This window comes from Magnolia sinica, chromosome 8, assembly GCF_029962835.1.
Source record: "Magnolia sinica isolate HGM2019 chromosome 8, MsV1, whole genome shotgun sequence".
NCBI lineage: Eukaryota > Viridiplantae > Streptophyta > Magnoliopsida > Magnoliales > Magnoliaceae > Magnolia > Magnolia sinica.
The window spans coordinates 67,713,833-67,734,458 of record NC_080580.1 but is presented as its reverse complement, the minus strand read 5'-3'; the positions used below and the strand labels follow the sequence as shown (position 1 = coordinate 67,734,458).

The 20,626-nt window shown below is 36.9% G+C and overlaps 1 protein-coding gene across 8 annotated transcripts in view; it reads right to left on the bottom strand.

Annotated features, from left to right (window-relative positions):
- The window catches only part of LOC131253390 (coatomer subunit delta-1-like), a 71,287-nt gene extending 52,979 nt beyond the window's left edge, over positions 1 to 18,308 (bottom strand). For 4 of the 8 annotated variants that reach the window (XR_009175135.1, XR_009175137.1, XR_009175136.1 and 1 more), the window contains exons 1-6: positions 18,155 to 18,307; positions 17,177 to 17,271; positions 16,192 to 16,231; positions 14,770 to 14,993; positions 13,989 to 14,231; positions 13,649 to 13,826 (exon numbers count right to left, since the gene is read on the bottom strand). Coding sequence is in view for 4 of the 8 variants with exons in the window: in XM_058254351.1 (XP_058110334.1) it covers positions 13,649 to 13,826; positions 13,989 to 14,231; positions 14,770 to 14,993; positions 16,192 to 16,231; positions 17,177 to 17,179 (688 nt within the window). In the remaining 4 variants the exon portion in view is untranslated. Of the gene's footprint in view, positions 1 to 13,648; positions 13,827 to 13,988; positions 14,232 to 14,769; positions 14,994 to 16,191; positions 16,232 to 17,176; positions 17,272 to 18,154 lie in introns of all 8 variants that reach the window. The other 4 variants (XM_058254350.1, XM_058254349.1, XR_009175138.1 and 1 more) reach the window with 3 other exon arrangements.
- Between the last annotated feature and the right edge of the window lie 2,318 nt (positions 18,309 to 20,626).

Below are 20,626 nucleotides of genomic sequence, written 5' to 3'. Positions count from 1 at the left end.
AAGAATAGAAGAAGAGAGAGAAGAGAGAAGGAGAGAGAGAGAGAGAGAAAGGACGCCCACCACATCAAACCGTCCATCATAGTGGACCTCCCACCTCATCCCTTGTCTTGTTTGTGATCATCATCATCATCATCCTAGCATCATCTAGATCATCCAATAGCCAAGGTGAGGATCCCTACTAGATTTTCCCCAATACTAGCTTAACCTTCAAGTAGTTGTAGGTTGTTTCCAATTGTTGATTGATTGATTGTTTTGATTCAAATCCCTAATGCTAAATCTCTGATTTGTGATGAATTAATGTCGTGAATCATGTGTTGAGTGATTAATTACACGAATGGATGTGTTTGGCTTAGAAATTGAACAAGGATAGGTTAGGAATTCAAACTATATGTACTTGGGTTCATGTCTAATGATCGTATGGTGTTCGAAACCACATAGTTTACATACTTGTCGTGATCAAATGTTGTGAATGGTGTCAATTGTGATTGTAATACATGTGGGGATGTGAAACTCAGCGAGTCAACTCGTTATGTTGAGTTAACCCGCCGAGTCAACTCGGTTCGCCAACCAAACTAGTTCAATATGAACCCCATACTATGTAATTTTGATGGATCTAACTTGGAACGTGTATGTGCTATTTATTGATGTTTATCATGAGTTTGATGTATTGCTATGTTGTTGAAATTTTCGAAGTGCCATATGTTTGAGTACACGTGAACATGTGAACATGAATTTGGGATTGTTTTTGTGAGATACACACACTATGCTATGTTATGAGGTTTATCATTAAGAAACTATATGAGACTAAGACTGAGACTGAGACTTGAGATATTTATGTGGTGAATTATATGATGAGACATGTTTTGAGAATGCAACATCCCAAGGAGCCTCACTTCCACATGTAAAAGTTATGATAAATTGTCAGTCCATGTGTGGACGATTGTGTTGAATTGTGGGTCCATGTGTGGACGATTATGTTAAATTGTGGGTCCATGTGTGGACGATTGTGTTACATTGTGGGTCCATGCGTGGACGTTTGTGTTGAATTGTGAGTCCATGTGTGAACAACTGTATTATATTGTGGGACCATGAATTGGCGGTGGATGTGGTGGTAACATGGAGTATGTGTGCATTGTTGAATTGATTGGATGTAAAACCAAATTAACTAAAGGTTGGATTTAAAACCATGCATTCACTAGGATCCGACTTGGTGGATCAACCCCTCTTGGTTGTTACAATGGTGGAAGCGTGGTAATCCCCAATTCCCTAGAAAGAGTGGGAGTCCTATTTCTAGTTGAGGAAAGCGTGGGAATGCTTGTTTCTCTAGTTGTACACTATCTAATGAAAGTGTGGGGATCCCGTTTCATTAGTTGGGTTTGGGAGCTTGTGAGAGTGGTGGGTTCACCATCTCACTAGTGGGCTTGGAACCTCTGGTGGCTAAGCGATTAGCGAAAGCGTGAGAATTCATGTTTCTGGCGAAAGTATGGGGATCCTGTTTTGGGGAAAGCGTGGGCATCCCTGTTTCATTTAGTCAGGTACTTCCATCAGAGCATGCATATCATGCATTGCATTAACAAGATGATATATGGATGTTTTGGATGAATTATACACATGTTGGTTATGTGATTGTTGTGAGTTAATCTTGGAGGGACTCCTTCATTGAGTTGAACCTAAGAAACTCATTCCTCTTGCGGAAAAACGTAGGCTCTGCAAGTGACGATCCCATAGAAGAGCTCTAGGGAGAGCAGTACATTGGATCATGGCAACAGATGGCAAACGATGAAGGTGAGGCGGCTCAGCCATGACGTCATTTATTTTCTGTTTTCCTTTAGTGGTAGTTTATTTAAATTCAATTTGTAATAAGTACCTTCATTGGAGGACAGAACTTGGATTTTATTTTCGTGTTTGATTGGGATTTGGTGAATAGAACTTAGAATAGTTATTTAAAATGGAATGAGATTTATTTTCCGATCATTTATGCCATGATTAGCATGAAAATATGAATTATAATGATTGTAAGGAATATGCAGAGTATTTATACTTTGACATATTCAAGTTAACACCCGGGAACTCGACTGCTCGTGTTGTCCACGAGAATTAGAATTTTAGGTCATTATAGTTTGTGCGTTGGATGAACCATGCACACGGGACAGCTTTACCTTTCAAGTAGTGCTCAAGTCAACAAGTTCTTCCATCACATTAGCTACATCCCAAGGAAATCTTCCACCTTCTAGCCATCTAATCACGACCCTTGAATCTCTTTCAACAGTGATGCGCCTAGCCTGAATTAACACTGCCAACTTTAGCTTGAACCTAACTGCTAACCTTTCAGAGAAGTTTGTTGATGCTCTTTTAACTTCTCAGTTAGTGGAATGAAGAAGATTCATTTGTTGATGCTCTTTTAATTCACACCATCAGATCTTTCAGTGTAGGATCTATAATGGGAAGACTGACCACCTCATGAATAAGGGAAACTCTATGTTCCATGTGTCATTCTCTGTTTAACATCAGATACTTAGTCGCTCACCAGTAAAAACCATTTGAGCTTAATACGACCAGTGTATTCAGTATCTTGCGATATCAATGATATATCCCACAATATATCGGTTATCCAAACTAGGCGATATGAAACCCAGCTTTAATAACTATTTTTCATGGTATCATGCAATATATTGCACGAGATTGTAATATCGTGCAATATACCCACACTCCCCCTTTATAATTTTTAATGTATCATGCGATATATTGATACCGAATGCAATATCAAAAGGAATAAAAGGAAATCGATGTGTTTTGTGTAAAAAAATCCTCAAATTTTCACAAACACACACACACACAAAAAAAAGGCTTCTTCATACCACATCGTAAGGTGATTTTGACCAATCCACTCTAATTTGCTGGAAGAAAATCCTCAAAATTTCTACAAATTCGCAATCGAAGGCTTCTTAGGGTTGGATTCTCAAATGTGCATAATTTTTTAGTTTTCATTCTCTTTTTTCATTTTTATATGTCGCAAATAGTGTTAAATGATAAGAAATCCATGATTCTTCATGTTTTGTATTAAAAAATTAAGGATTTGGAGCTTTGATTTTGAGAGTTGGGGGAGATGGCTGAGTTGCGGAAAATTGGGGGGAAATCGAAATTTCCCCAATTGTTCCCAAATCGGTTGCAATCTTAGTGTCCAAAGATGAAATCAAACATGTATACAACCTAATATACACATTCTTGGAAAGTTGGGGATTTTTCAGGGAAAAATATAATTTTTAAATTAAAAATTGTTTTTAAAAAAATTAATTCCACAGGTATATTTCTAGTTTTCTACTTCTTTTGCTTTTGAATGTAATCCTTATGTTTTCATACATGCCTTCTTACATTTATAAATTTTATGAATTGACTTTGAATCTAGTTGCATCAATTTAGTTGGACAACGCATAGATTAGGACCTTATACAAGGAAAACCTATTATGTGCACTCGTTTTTTGTGATTTTTTTATTTCTAAGTGTGTATTGGTGCCTTTTTTAACAATCCTTGAAGTTTCATCGAAAAATTCAACTAATTCCCCAATGTTTCCCCATGTTTCCCAACGATAGCAATAAATTACGCAATACAACCAATATATCCCGTGTGATAACTAATATGTATCTGTATCCTAAGGGTGTGATTAGTGTTCAAATTGTCGGTGAGAAATCGATAATATTAGTGTCGCCAAGCTGGTGAAATCGAAACCCACTAATATTGAATCTCTACTGGAAAATTGGTGAGATTTTGCCAATTTTTTTCAATTTTTAATAAAATAGCGAAACTGTCGACAGATTATCGATTGCAAAATCAACCAGATACTAGCATAAATGCTGAAAAATCCAAAAAAAAAAAAAGAGTAGAACATACCCTTTTTTCCCCTTCCCTGTGATTTGATTGCAGATCGACAGCTTGGTCTTCAAAAGTTAAGAAATAAACCCAAAGTCTTCTATTAGAAGAACGAATTTGAAGGATTTTGGCGAGATTTTCTTAATCTTGTTGGGATTTTCCATAGAAAATTCTTCCATTGGCACTTTCCCGGAAAAAAAAAAAAAAAATGGCGTTGAAGATGGTTTCGAACAGGATTTTAGGGTTTAACGAGGAAAGGGTTTTCTGTTTTCTTTTGTTTACAAAGGGTTTTTTAAAAAATCGGGTTATCTTCCCTTTTTTTAATACGAACGCAACTTATGTTGCAAGATGCGACGACTCTGTGGGGCCCACCTTAATATATGTGCTCTATATCTACACCGTCCATTCATTTTGACATGTCATTTTAGGGCATAGGCTGAAAAACAAAGCATGTCTAGATCTCAAGTGGACCACATCACAAGAAATAATGGTCATTAAACACCCACCATTAAAAACTTCCTAGGGCCCACCTTAATGTTTATTTCCCATCCAAGTTGTTCATATGGTCACACTGACCTCGATGAAGGGAAAACAAAAATATTAGCTTAATCCAAAAATAGTGGCCCACAAAAAGTTGTTAATGGTCACTGACCATTGTTTCTTATGGTATGGTAATTGGTTCATCAGAGAGTTGGATTTGCTTAATTTTAGGGCTCATGCCCTAAAATGAGCAGAATAAACGGATGGACGGCATAGATATATAACACATACATTGAGATAGGCCCACGGCCAAGTGTCATTCCACCCGCATTGTTTTGTTGGCATAGGACGGAAGCCCAAAAGTTTTGCAGGAGAAGTCGGGAACTTCTTGCGACGGAGCTAGGTGGGGATTGTGGGGCCCACCACGATGTTCGTTAGAAATCCACCCCATCCATCTATTTAGCCATATCATGTTAGGACTTGGGCTAAAAAATAAGCAGATCCAAAACTCAAATGGGCCGAATGATAGGAAAAAAAAGTGGGTAGGGAAATGCCTATCATTGAAACCTCCCTGGGCTCCGCCGTGATGTTTATATGCCATAAATACCATTCATAAGGTCATTACTACTGGGATAAACTAAAAATAAAAATTATTCGCCTGATGGCCCAGATCCAAAACTTCTATGGCCCCACAAATGTTTCAACAGTGGACATTGAATTCTCATTGTTTCATGTCATGTGGCCCACTTAAGTTTTGGATTTGCCTCATTTTTAAGCCCATGTCCTAAAATGATATGGAAAAACAAATGAATGGGGTGGATTTGGCACAAGCATGATGGTGGGCCCCACCTAGCTTCTTGACTTCTCATGAGGAAGTTCATGCAAAAGGCTCTCGCTGGGCAATCTGCATACTCCACGTCCGATGCGACGAGTGTAACTTGGCTACTACCCAAAAACCATTGATGTCAATGAGACTGTGACCGTAGGTCCCATTTGTATATCCATGCTATCCATCTATTTTGCCAGCTTACTTTGGGGCATGGTCTCAAAACTGAAGCAAATACCAATTTCAAGTGGACCACACTACAGTAAACAGTGATTGCCAACCATTACACACCTTTTGTGGGCCACAAAAGTTTTAGATCAATCTGATTTTTTTCTCCTTTCATCCAGGTCTGTGTCCTTATCAACAGGTTGGATGGTCCATAAACATTACAATGGACCCTATGAAGTTGTTAATAGTGGGCATTCAATGACCATTGTTTCTTGTGGTGTGGTCCACCTGAAATTTGTATATGCTTCATTTTTGGGATCATGCCCTAAAATAAGCTGGCAAAACAGATGGACGGTATGGACATACAAGGCATACATCAAGGTGAGCCCTAAGGTCAATGTCCCACCCGCATCGTTGGTCCTGGGGTCGCAGGGATTAATGCATGCATTGTATATCTATGTTAACCATCTCTATACAATTTCCTATATCATTTTATGGCATGGACTCAAAAATGAAACAGATCCAAATCTCAGGAGGACCACACCATCTTATGGCAGCACATATTTTTAGGCCCCGGTAAATGAAAATTTACTATGCATATGTTCTTTTTGTAATTTTTTTAATTTCTAAATATATAAATGTGTATCTAAGCATCTCTTTAAGTTTCATTGAAAAATTCCACCATTTTCTCATGTTTCCCCCTGTTTTCCCCACATTTCTAGTTATCGACACTAGCGATATTGTTTCTTCATCTCCAGCTAGCGAAACTTGTAGCGATACCGACAACTCAAACACTAGGTGCGATACATTACGCGATGATGATATAGAAAACATTGAATATAGGCAGTGTTGTTCGGTGATCCCTAATAAAGATATTTCCTCTAACATCTATTCAAGCTGTCAATTACAAACCATTGCAAACTTGCATTTTCCATTATAGAATAAAAGAGTAGGCTCTCCTTTTCCTTTCCTTTTTTTCTTTTTTTCTTATATATTCTGACTTATGGGCCCTCCCACCATACCATGGATTGTTATTGTTATTATGCTACTTTTGGTGATGCTTTTAGTAGTTCTACATGGTGGATACCATGTGTACGAATTAGACTCCCTTCTACACTTTTTTCAGTTCAAAGCGCGATTGAAGAAAATGTTTCCAATCAAAACATCAAATTTTCACAATGATAATGGATAGGGTGGTTGAACAGTACCCAAATCCATGGATACCCTGAAGGATATGATCCAACTTAATCAAGTCTAGGTCTGGGTTTCGGGCACAATCAATAATTGGGTCAGATTCAGGTCTGATGATTCTGATTGAACTGGAATCAGGTGAGGAAGTCGGGTACCCAACAAGAAATCGGGTGAGACATATTCTGGTTTGGATATGAACCCGAACCAAACATGGATCCTGAAAACCTTAAAGATGACTGCTTCTTTTTTTTTTTTAATTCCACCATTCATTCTCCATTTCATAAGTATGGCTATCTTATGCAGCCTTCTCAAACTGTTTAAAATGCTAAAAGCCAAGGGTAACTCCTATGGATTACTTAATGAGAAAAGCATAAAAGAAATCCTACGATTCATACAAGAAATTTCCTAAAATAAAATATAAAAAATAATTCCTAAAAATCAGACAGCAAAGTGTCCTTGTGTATTCTAACTCCTAAAACACCAATTGTGTCACCTTATCCAAACTGCATGCACCCTCTACAGTTGAGCAAAACTCCAAACATGGATATCAAATGGTACATTTAACCTCTAAATACCACTGCATTGATGCCAAACATCAATATTCTATCAAATTTCCATGCTTACCAATGATAGAGGCCATTATACACGCTGTGTGAAGGGAAAATATTGTACAGTGATGTATACATCTTATGCACAGTAACTGATGGGACCAGTTCAATATGAGAATCATCTATGACTGAAAGAGGGGGAGGTGTGGAAAGAGTAGTACTGTCTCATAAAGTCAAATAAGGTACATTTTCAAACAATGTAACATCCTTTTTTCCATTTATAGGACAACAACATTTATACGCCTTTTGAGAGATTGAATGCCCTAAGAACAAACATTTCATTGACTGTGGTCCAAGTTTTATTCGAGATGGTCCGGGAATGTGGTCAAAGCAAGTGCACCCAAACACCTTTGATGGGAGAATAAATGGAGACGCATGGGGTGCAAGACTTGTAATTGGCATTTACCTTTTTGAATATTAGCAGAAGCTTGATTGATTATATGGGTGGCAGGAAGAATGGCTTCATCCCAATATGCTCTTGGTACTGATATGCCTATCAATAAAGACCAGGTGACCTCCAGTAAGTGGCGATTTTTACGCTTAGTCATGCCGTTTTGTTGTGATGTATATGGGCAGGAGGAGTGAAATTTTATACTATATTCTATGAAGCACCTCTGTAACTCATTGTGTAAGTATTCTCGAGCATTGTCAGATCAAAAGACTTTAATTTTAGTATCATATTGGGTCGAAACTATTTGATGAAATAGTTTTGCAATCAATGGAACTTCATCACAACTTTTTAACAGAAAAGCCCATGTATATCCTAAGAAAACGGTCAATGAACGATAGGAAATATTCAAAACCAAATATAGAGACAAGCTGAGCAAGTCTCCACATGTTTGAATACATAAGTTGAAATGGACATAACGTCTGTTTATTATATAAAGGAAAGGTAATCTACGATGTTTGGACAACTGTAAATGATGTAGACAGGTGTGCCAGAGAGTCACTCGATTTTAATGATAAATGATGTTTGGACAATTGTAAATGAGTTGAAATGGACACAGCATCTTTTTATTATATAATGCATTGTAAATTGTCACATTTATTGAACTTTCCAAGAAACGACCGAGACAAGGATTTTAATGATAAATGATGTAGATAGGTGTGCCAGAGAGTCACTCGATTTTTAATCCCCACATTGGACGAAGAAACATGAGCAAAACTGGATCTTTCTTGATTAAGAAGATAGAGCCCTCGATTTTCACAACCACCACCAATTGTCTTGCTAGATCATAGATGACACATTGTGATTGGCAGTGTTTTAAATAACTACGCTATGTAGCATATGGCTTACGCTACGTAGCTCATGAAAATAACTTTAAGTTGCATGTAGCCCACGCTATACACTACATGCTACGTAGCTTAAACTACAAGCTATTTTCACTAAAACATAAATTAATTTATGTTTTCAATGATTTATTATGATTCTTACCTTTTTTCTAATTTTTAATAAAAATTAGTTTATCTCTTTAGCGATCTTAATATTAGTAACAGTATTGGGTAGCACCATATATCGTGAAATTTCATTATTAATCAGTCTAATTTGGTACAAAATATCATGAAATTTCATTATTTGATGCAACTAAGTGCATCAAAAATCTAAAAATAGTGTGCTACACAGTACCTTATGCCTCACACTTCATAGGGTTAAATGTTGTCACTATTCAAAACAGTGGTGATGGGTAAAACATAACACAACAATTCCATTGTTTGGTTAGGGGCAATTGCAAAGAGTAAATTAGATGAAAACGAGGGAATATGAACTACATACGAGATGGATAAGAAATCAGAAGGTGGAAAGTTCCATGTCCTAGAGCTTTAGAAAGAGAGCCATCAACCAATCCAATATTTCTAGAAATAGGGGAGTAGGAAATATATCCATTGGTCATACCGGCCGTGTGGTCAAATGTCCCTGAATTAACGATCCAGGATGTCTAAGAAACGTGATTTGTAGATGCATAAGTACTTGACTACACTGCATGGTTAGCAGTGGAAAGAGAGACTTAAAAAGCAGCCACTTGTTGCAACTCATTAATAGTTTTATTCCTTGAGTCACCATCATTATTGGTAGAAGACTCTTCAATAGTGCTCACATTGGCACAAGGCTTTGATCGAAGGTCTTTGGATGAAAATTAAGATGAAGTATCCAATGGTGATCTTTTGAATGTCATCTTTTTCCACAACATGTACATCAGATCTTATCTCTGTCCATGTTTCCACATTCAATTCTTTACCCTTTTAATGAATTTAGATTTTGTTATCAAGGCCGACTATTCCGGAAGGATAAAGCGAGAAGCACTGCATGTCTAGCTTCAGCATGTATGTAGTTTACATACGGATTCTAAGCTAGAGATTCTCTCCCAAGAATATGTATCCATTATGGTTCGAAGTCCGAATGGAGGGCGGGAAAAAACTTAAAAGATTCAGAATTGTCTCATTTGATTTTTCAAATTTTGGAAGTGTAGAATAGTCATTTGACATATCTAGTTCATCTCATCTTTTATTCAAGTTAACAAAGCACTCCACTATTCCATCACCCTGTTAGAGATTGTTGATCTTGATGTAAAGTTGGTAGAGGTCGACTAATTCTTCCTATTCAGAGTACATTTTGGTTACTTCACCCCAGGCATCTTTCAATCTTTAAGAGAAATAAACCATGACTAATTTTAGGTTGCATGAAATTAAATAACCACCACATCACAAGCTAATTTTCACTTTCTCATTCATCATAATTCATAGGTGGGATCATCAGGCTTGGGTTGTTTCTTGGTTCTCTTATAATGTATCTCGACCTTTTTCGAGCACCTATATACATTCGGATTGCTTGGGACCATTCCAGATTATTTATGAACGCCAACAAGAGACAAACTTCCAAGTTCCAACAACAACCAGCCTTTGCAAGTCACTCCCTAATTCATGTCTTGGAAAATTTTTTGGCACAAAGTTTCGCATAGCTTTGCTTCTTATCATCCACGATAGTTCTCCATGAGCCAAGGTTTGGGGATCTTGTACTCTCATGTCAAAGTGTTCTTCTTAAGTGCGGTAGCTAACAAGATTCTTCTCTTGAACAACTTGTAACAAAGGGGCATTTCCCTCCCCAACATGGGCTTCAACCTTCATGTGTTGGCAGGAAGAGGAACTGGTTGATTATATGATGCATTTGGGATTATACATGAGTAATCAGACACTGCAATTAGGTCACCAAAGCTGGTCAATTAAAGGTCAGGCCATAGAACACATTTATTAGGCTTGGTAAGGCTCTTCCGATGGTTCTGATCACAGGTCAGTTATAGTTCCAGACCATTAAACTGGCCTGATTGCTGATATGGAACATTTGAAGTGTGTGGATTGACTCAATCAAGGATTGGACAAGATTAAGGGTCGCATGACATATGGATGTATGTACATATGCATCCCAAACCATATCAAGCATTTATTTCGGCTGTTGCAAGCTTTAGAACCACCACTACCACCACCATCGTCGTCATCAATTTTTTTTTGAACAGTGAAATTTCTTTAACTACTCAACATACAGCCCATTTATATACAACAGGACCAAGGGCAGCCTTCTGATAGGCCTCCTTAAAGAGCTCTTCCCGCATTTAGACAACCCTCTGTTTCATTCATTTTACAAACCTTAAACGGGGGAACCTCCGAAGCTCAAGCTATGATATACCCCTCGATCCTATGGAATATACAAAGGCTACATGCCACAGTGCGGTCCTTTTTTGTTGAAGGCAATCCCCTTTCAAGCTAGGAGTATCGATGCAGCGTATCCAGCATGACCCACATAATTCCAAAAATATCAAAGACTCATTCCAACTTCTAACAGTGATGTTGAAATGGTGAACAGATGGTTTATCATCTCCTCATCCCTCACTATGCTTTTTTTTTTGTGTGTGTGTGTGTGTGTGTGTGTGATGATGATCCTCCTTTTCTGAAGCTGGTATATTGTGAACATTCTTTCTTTAGCAACTAGCCAACTTAAAACCACTACTTTCAGTACACCCAGGAATTGCCATATTTGAGCTTCCAATTTTGGCCTATCCCCCCACCCCTTTTCAATACCCCGTAGACGGATTTGACCGACAAAGATCCATTTCTATCGAAGTTCCAATGCCACTTTTCTCTTTCGTACTGGACTTAGAGAACACCATTGTGTCTTTTCCTTTAATCCTAAGATTTCTTTTTTTCTCATCCAATAATGTTGAGCGAAACAAAGTTTGTATTTTTATTAGTGAGTTAATGGAAATATATATATTCAATAGTTGGAGTTTGTTCAGTGCATCAAACTAACATGCAGTATACAGGTTGATGCATTAAAGAAAATGATGGTGAAATTGAAAAAGATCATAAAATTTGTAATCTAACAGAGAGTTCAGTGATAAAAATAATAATAATAACAATAATAAATTGATTCCATGGTTTTAAGGTGTGAGTTAATTAATGATGATGAAATAGAGGGAAAAATGCTAGTTAAGTAATAAACTGAAAATAATACTAAAAACAATAAAAATGCAATCAATGAATTAGATTACAAAATAAGAACAATGAATTAGATTGCAACAAAATGAAGGTAATCAATAAATCGAAACGACTAAAAAGGTGTATGCTGAATCTGACCAAGGACAAAATTAACAAGTAATTAAGTTTGAATACAGTAGATTAAACTCCTAATTAACAATCAAATCAGCAATAACAAAATCCAAATTTCTTCCAGTTAATAGTCATGGGCATTAAAAATCAAATAAAAATGAATCAGATTGTGAATAAGATAAAATGGAAATCAATAAATCAGACTACCAACTTGGAGTAATGAAACATCAATGAGATTCTCGCCATCATTAGTAGAAATCAATGAATTGGATTATAAACAGAAAATAGTAAAAATAAACAAATAGTTTTGCTGGATTTGAGGTAACAGAAAATATAATCATTGAATTGAATTACTAACTAGAGTTCAAACAAAGAAGGCAAATCTTAAATTGACAATGGACGTAATAGATGAATCCTTTCCCAAATAAAAGAGGCAACAATCAAGTCCAAACAGATTAAATCAGATTCAAATCCTAAATTAGGAAATCTTCAGCAGATTAGTTAAATATAAAACTACGAGTATGTTAAAAGTCTGTGTAATAAATGTAAGTGAACTCAATTTATATAAGCAATTAAGTTTGGACCTAACAAATTAAAAGTGTGCAATTGAATTCAAATAAAGAAAATCAATTATTGAATATGAATCTAATGGATTAAAAAATTTAACTTGATTAAGGATCAATTTCTAAATTTTAATTAAAGAAAATGAGCAACTTTAACTTCAAAAGTTTTCCTAGATGCACCAAATCAAAATTTGGTTGTTTTTCAGGAGTTGCTTTGCAAGCATTTTCTACACTTTGGACGGTGCCGACCGTTGAACCGTCAAGAGATGAATGTGTGGGAGCAAAAGCCCGTGGTGTGTGGGGTTGTATTGGAGTGTAAGAAAAGTATTTAAAAAAATAAAAATAAAAAAATAAAAAATAAAAAAGGACAAGTAACTAAAAAATAGAAAGATAAGGAAATTTTGATTTTGGAAATTTATTGTAGATGTTTCTGAGAGAGATTGTTCATGACAATGAGGGAGGGTTTCTTCTATTTTTAAAAAGAAAAGTAAGGATTTTGTAGTCATTTAGGGTGACTGTTCATGATTCCTAACTTGGTTGACTTTTCTGAATGGGGAAGAATAGGGCATGAGTAGAGAGAATTCCAAAGGGGACGTGAGGGAATCAATGGATGTGGCAAATTCAATTACATATTTTTAATATGTCAGAAAGATTAGTTTAGGACTCCATACAAAGGAAACTTATTATGTCACTTTTTTTTGTATTTTCTTTATTTCTAAGTGTGTAATGATGTCTTTTTTAACATCCCCTGAAGTTCCATTGAAAATTTTGGCCAATTTCACAATGTTTCCCAGAAACACGAAACACTACGTGATACATCCGATATTTCCCATGCGATAACTGATATGTTTCTGTATCACATCGATACCGATACTGGAAACATTGATCATCGGGTACAAAGAACAAGGTAAAAAGCAGTTTCCAGGGATCTATCTTGTCTTACCATGAAATGACCAGAAAATGTGCATGTCGCCAGTAGCCACATGTGCTAATAACTAAGCAATGGTACACCAAAATGGATCTGAGAGTTCCAAAGCCTGGTATCATGGCTATACTAACAATTATTACAGATTTGACATTGTGAAATAGAATACTTAGTGGCTTACCTCAACTATTCATATAAATTAAAACACCAATATTGCCCAAAACCAAAAGCCACCAACCAAGTAATGGGTATATCAGACATTTTATGGAATAACAAGTATTTCAGCAGTAATCATGACTGTCTGCATGATTTCTACATTGACGATGCCATCTACTTCAAATTTAGTATAATGAACTTCAATTATTTCATCATTAATGAAAGGTGCTGTTAGGGAAGTAATGCACTCTATGATGCACAAACCTTTGGGCTTGATAGAAAAGGATTCAACTTCAGTGCCCAATCCAGAACCAGAACCACTTCCAAAACCGCCTCCTCCACCAGATATACTCATATCACTAAGGCTACTTTCAATTCTTCCTGAACCCATTGAGTGCATAGACATAAAACCTCCTTTATCACCTCTATTCCTATCAATCTGCTGGAAAAAAATAAAATAAAATTTAACTGCATAAGAATATGATCCGAAACTAAGAACACAAAATAAAACCAGCAAAGAACAAGATATAGGAGCAAGGAAATGAGGTAAAACACCAAGCCATATAAGAATGCCTAAGCTTCATGATGTGGAATGAAAAAACACCTTGCTTTTGTCAATCTCACTGGCTTTGCGCTTCATGACATCCTTGGTTTCATTGATCTTGCTCTGCATTAGCAGCTTATGCAGCTTTTCTTCTTGACTTTCCATCTCGCAATATTGTTTAACCTGTGCAACATTTACATTTTCTTTGTGCCCAAGAGAGATGACTTCGTCAAAAGCAAAAATCAGCTCAAAGGCCGTCTGGCAAATACCCTCCTCATCTAGAGAGGGAGAATACTCAGGTACCTGAATCAAGTTAAAGCTCAACTAAATGTCCCAATATGCTATAAATACACACTTATAGCAAGCTTCTACATATGGAGAATATGGTGGACACCTTGGAAATATTTTGGAATAGAAAGGAATCCCAAAAATCACAAGTGATGGCTAAAATAACCCTAAACTTTTCAAACAGAAAAAATAGTACAGATGTGCTATAATTGATATAATCCATGCAACTAAGTTCTAAAAAGAAAAGGAAAATATATATATATATATATATATACATGCATGTCTCCAATTTCATTCAATAATAACTGCTTTCATTCTTGTAAACCACACTCTATCTACTAGATAATTAGGCAGCGTGAAACTTCAGCATAAATCTTAATAATTACACATTATTCAGATGCTCTATTCAAGAAAATAGGATGCACACATATGCACTCATGCACCAGCGTACATATGTACAGATGTATATATGAACGTGTGTGCGCAAATGTATACGACACCCTCCATTTAAAAACACGATTGATAATTTCACGAACCAATACACAAAGGATACGAGTTTGGACAGAATACTCAAGGTGTCCAAGTCTTCAAGTATGTTGCTCTGCTTGTTGGTTACAAGCAGCAAATATAGAGCTTCTATCGGCTGGTAGACATAACGGACATTTTCAGTCTCAACGTATGTGTGTTGTTTTCCTATGCCAACCAACTTGGGAAATGCTGCAAGCAATCCTTCTATCCTTATACGAGACATATCCACAAACTGCCTCGAGACTAGTGCTGCAATGAAGTAGAGGAACCGAATTTAACTCAAATGATGTCACCAATAACAATGAACTGTATAAGCAAACATCCAGGTAGGTCTAGTGGGTAGCCTTCACATTTATGTAGTATTCATAATCAGAAATAATCACCAGCTACAATCTGGATTGAGAATAGAGAATCAACGGTTCAAAAAAAGTTAAGCGAAAAAATAAGATCTTTTAATTTCTAAGCAACTGTCCATTTGGGTTTTTTAATTGATCCTATGTTTGTATAACTAAAACTACAAGTAGCTTCAGAAGAAAGGTATTAAATAAAATCAATTCAATCAGAAAGGTCAACTAAATGCTTCAACACTACAAAGCCAAACGTATGTTCTCGTTAAATAGTCATTCCTTGTTTGACATGATTGTCTGAAATAATCATTTTGTCATCTACCAAAAAAAAAAAGTGAAAGCAACTTCATTTCGATGAATTATACAGCGCATTCTGTCAACCCTTTTACAATTAGCATACAAGAATACCGAGAAAACTATCTTATTCCTGTAGATGATCCATTCTTAAAAAAGCAATGTCATAAAACACAGAACAGAACTAGACCTGCTCCTTGTCAGAGGTTGGTGACAAAACAGTCCAACCCATGACTTCTACTGGAGTAAAAATATAAAATGGTAATTTATTATACAACAAAATTATCAATACTAACTGCTTAGGATCATGGTTTCTGAAGTAAGAGATCACTATTCAACTCTACCAAGCTAAAAAGACTTTTATATTCAAATTTTAAAAAGAAAGCAGTTGACCAGTTGACCCAACCTGTCCAATACCTAACCAGTACACAGGGTCATCTGAACTGGAGAGTTCGGACAGTCCAAACAGTTTATTAGCAAAATAGGCCTGTAGGTGACCTGACATTTTATTCCACCTACTTCCAAACAAGTCAAACCAGCCAATCAGGTCCGGGTTTTAAAACACATGAAAAGAAAGAAAGCTACTTAAATAGCAATGAAACTGCAGATAGCATAAGGTCCAAGAGACCATGTACCTCCAATGTAAACTCATCATTTACATTCAAATTGTAAGTGATAGTGTGATGTGATAAAGAAAGAAGCCCATATGTATGCAATAAGCAGGTCTAATGTATATAAAGTGATAGTGTGATGTGATAATGAAAGAAACCCGTTCGTATGTTTTTTTTTTGTGGCAGAAAACTGACCTTTACCAGACTTGCTAATGATAGAAGCGGCAAGAACCACCTAATTCACAAATAAAACAGAATCAATACTGTAAGGGGAAAACAACCAAAACTTTTTTCTCATTCAATATTAAAGAAAATAAGTAACTACAAAGAAGACCGGAGGCTAACTAGTGCGACGATTGATGAATGGCGACTTTGCCATCTGGCATACCAATTTAATAGATAGAGAAAATGATTGGATGTTTGTCCAATCCATTAAACATTATGTATGGGAATAGCATGATTATAATGCAGGGACAAGACTGTTTGGTCAGACAAAAATTGTAGACAGAATGGTCTGCTTCAATTACTTTTCCCAATAATTTCTGCCACAATTGAAATAAAAAATAAAAAAATCCACTGATGGTCTGGAACAGGCCCAGATGATGAGTATTTCCGTCCAAACCGGAACAGACCAATATGGTGCAAGTCATACTGATGCCAGTTTTCTTCACCTGGTGAGTCGCAATCCGAAACCCACTATTTAAATCCAAGCTGGGAATTGATGTTGGTCCAAAAAGGCTTTTATTTTCCTTCGTACAAGGCAAATTTTGGTGAAATTCCAACACTGGGTAAAATTAGTTGTGTCATCAGGTAACAAGCATCGTCCGAAATAAGGACGTATCACCCAATACAGAACAATACACATATATCGGCCCGAAATGGGGCAATCTGACCCAGTTTTGGTTCATGATTGGACAGTACACCAAAACCGATATTCAGTCCTTGGTCACAAGTAACTAGAGGGACATTCAACACCAAAAGGCAACAATTCTATAAGCTGAACAAAAGATATCTGACTTTTTATTTGGATATTTTGAGAGATGGAACTCGATTGAATATAGCTTACTTACAGATTACTAAAAAATAAAGCATATGACTCAACACACCTGATCTGAAGATCAAAGGCACACCCAAACTGTGGAAAGAAATGAGGAAAGAATAAATGGGTTGAGGCTTTTACCATTGTGAATGCTTCTGAATTGTGAGAGATCCGAACGTATGAGACTGATTGATACAGATATTCAACAACAACTCACTTCTCAATCAATTGAGCACCTAGAAAGAATAAAGTAAATTTAGTAAGCAATTGAGATACTTAAATTTGTTAGTACCCATAGAGATAATTAAATAGCTTAGGGACTCCCTCGAGGCCTATCATTTGGTGATCCAAACAGTTGATCTGATGGACCCCACCCCAAAAGGTATCTGGCATGGAAGACCCCAGCCATCCAATCTTTGACCTTTCTTCTGTTGACACGGATTGATGCTTCTGTTTCCTCACTAGGCTCTCTATTTGTAGGCCACAGGTTGAATGGTTAAGATTACCAGGCAGGTTTGTGGATCATGGTCCACCATCAGATCAAAGGCCTGGATCACCAAATTGCTAGAGTATCCTTGGCTGAGAATCATGAGCATTGAGTTCCTCCAGGTGCGGCCCACAGTTCGGTGATCCAGGCAGTAGATCTGATGATCCCTAAAGGTCATCCATACAGCTAGATCCCAGCCATCTTTCATCTTTACCAATTGAATGTATATTGTTGCCTCAACCATCTAATTCCGGGCCCATCAAATGAATCGCCTGGATCAACAAAATGTGGGCTCCATTTGTAGTCATTCAGAGCTTGACGACACATGTTCCTCTTGCATTGAATTGAAGGAATTATTCAAAATTAAAATAAAAACGAGGAAAATTTTAGATTATTACAGATTACTGCAACGATATGCAGAGAAAGAGATCTGTCATTTTCTGCTTGCGAATGCAAGTACAGATCGAACGAATCGGAATCTGTTTCGGATCTAGAATTTAGAAAACGCAGGTTTAAAAACCCAAACGCATTGCTGATAATTCAGGAACATTTGAAAATCCAATAAAAGAAAAAAACAGAAAATCGATTCCGAGATGAAATTACAGAGAAAGATATAGAAGAGAGAGATTTACCGATCTCTGAGATAGAAATGAGGAAATAAGAAGTGCAGATCTGAACTGAAAACCTTTTATTCAGACTTCTGAAAAAGTCCTGTTTGGATGGGGGATTTATGAAAACTATATTTCCCGAAAACCAAGTTTCCGAGTTTTGAGAAATCTCGGTTATGCATAGTTGGGTTTTTGATGGAGTGTGTTTGGATGTCCTGGACAGAATAGCGACTGTTTGGGTCAGATCATGCAGTGGACTTGGACGCGGTTTTGCATGCCTGGCTGGTGTCAAATATCTGTGGGCCCCACCATGATGTATGTGTTTAATCCATGCCGTCCATCAATTTTTCCATCTCATTTTAGTTATGGAACCAAAAATGAGGTAAATTTAAATCTCCTGTGAAGCACACCACAGGAAATAGTGATGATTGAACTCGCACTGTTAAAAACTTCCAAAGGCTTACTTTAATGTTTACCTGCTATCCAACCAGTTTAGATCACATATGAAAGGAAACGAAGAATATGAGCTTGATCCAAAACGTGGGTGGCCCACCAAGAAGTTTTCAGCAGCAAGCGTTCAATCCCCACTGTTTTTGTGTGGTGTGGTCCACATGAGATTTAAATCTATCTCGTTTTCAATTTCATGTTCTAAAATGAGCAGGAAAAATAGATGAACGGAGATGATAAAAAAGAGCTTTTACACTGCATAGGCGGTTGGTGTTGGGTCACCCAGCTTAGCGGACGCGGATTTCCTGCCAAAGCCTCTCCAAGTTACCGCGCAAGATGCTGGGTCGGCCCACCTCGATGTTTTTAAGAAATCTACCCATTTATCCGTTTTTAGAACTTAATTTAGCACGTAAGACCAAAAATTAAATGTATCCAGCACTCAAATGGGTCACATGAGAGGAAACAGTGGGAATTCAATAAGAACCGTTGAAGCATTCTCATAACTTTTATATCAAGCTATATTTTTTTTGTGTTTCCACTTTAGGAATGGCTTTATAAACAGTTTGGATGGCATATAAATATCAAGGACGGGCGGAGCCTTAGAAAGGTTTCAGCGGTAGAAATTTCTTTTCCCAATTTTCCTCTCTGACCCACTTGAGTTTTGTAATCATCTAATTTTTGGTTGGACGTACTAAATTGTGTTGTCAAAATAGACGAACAGAATGGATTTCTCACGTAAATTGCAGTGGGACCCACCCACCATCCTTGTGCAGTAACTTAGCCTTTCCCAGGAAACCCGCGTCCCAGCGAAGCGGCATCCGGATGTGGGGTGACGCGGATCTCCTGCCAAATACTTTCGTAAGAACTTCTCGAGACGGGAATTTAAGTGGGACGCACGTGATGTTAATGAGAAACTCGTTGTCCATTTATTTTGTTAGATCATATTATAACAGGAATAAAAATATAATTTAAATCCAAAACTCAAGTAAGCCCTTTATATCAAAAGGTGGGCATGAAAATGTCTAATGTTGAAGCCTCCTGGGTCCAGAGAGATGTTTATATATCATCTATATTGTCCATTGTTGTAGAAAATAATGTCATTTTTAATGAAATGAACCGAAAACATAATACTGGCATCATCCAGGACTTTTGTGCCCACAAATATTTCAACCATAGACATTCAATTCTCACCGTTTCATTGAGTTTTGGATTTAAGTCATTTTTTTATGCCATGTCTTAATATAATCTGGAAAAAAGAATAGACATATTAGATTTCTTAATAACATCAGTGGGCCCACATAGTTTGTATGACCAAAGTTTTAGTGTGAAATGCTCTCAGAAGTACAAGCCGCAAATGCAATTTTCAAGGGGACCACACATTGGGATTAAATGCTGGCCGTCAAAATTTTCTTAAAAGCTGCAAAAGTTTTGAATCAAGCTGATATTTTTGTTTTACCACCATTTATGTCTACATGACCTTACGGATAGGTTATATAGAAAGTAAACATCAAGGTTTCAACGTTGGGCAGTGGGTGTCATTATCACTGATTCTTCCTGTGGTGTGGTCCACTTAAGCCTTGGATCTACTTCATATCGTGGCTTGTACCCTAAAATTGGGAAACGGATTGGCTACTCCCCCTGCCACCAGCCAATGGCTGGTGGTTGGTGCTCTGTGGGCCCCACCATGATGTATGTGTTTCATCAATGCCATCAATCTATTTTTCTAGATCATTTTATGGTATTATACAAAAAATGAGGTCTATTCCAATCTCAAGTGAACCACAATATAGGAAACAGTGTTGAATGAATGTCAACCATTAAAAACTTTTTGGGGCCCATAAAAGTATTGGATCAAGCTGATATTTGTTTTTTCCCTTCATCTGGGTCTTTATGATCTAATCAACAGATTGGATGTAAAATAAATAGTACAGTGGGCCTTAGTAGGATTTAAATGATGGATATCCAATCACTATTATTTTCCTGTGGTGTGGTCCACATGAGACTTAAATCCCTCTCATTTTTGGAATAGAGCCCTAAAATCATCTTTAA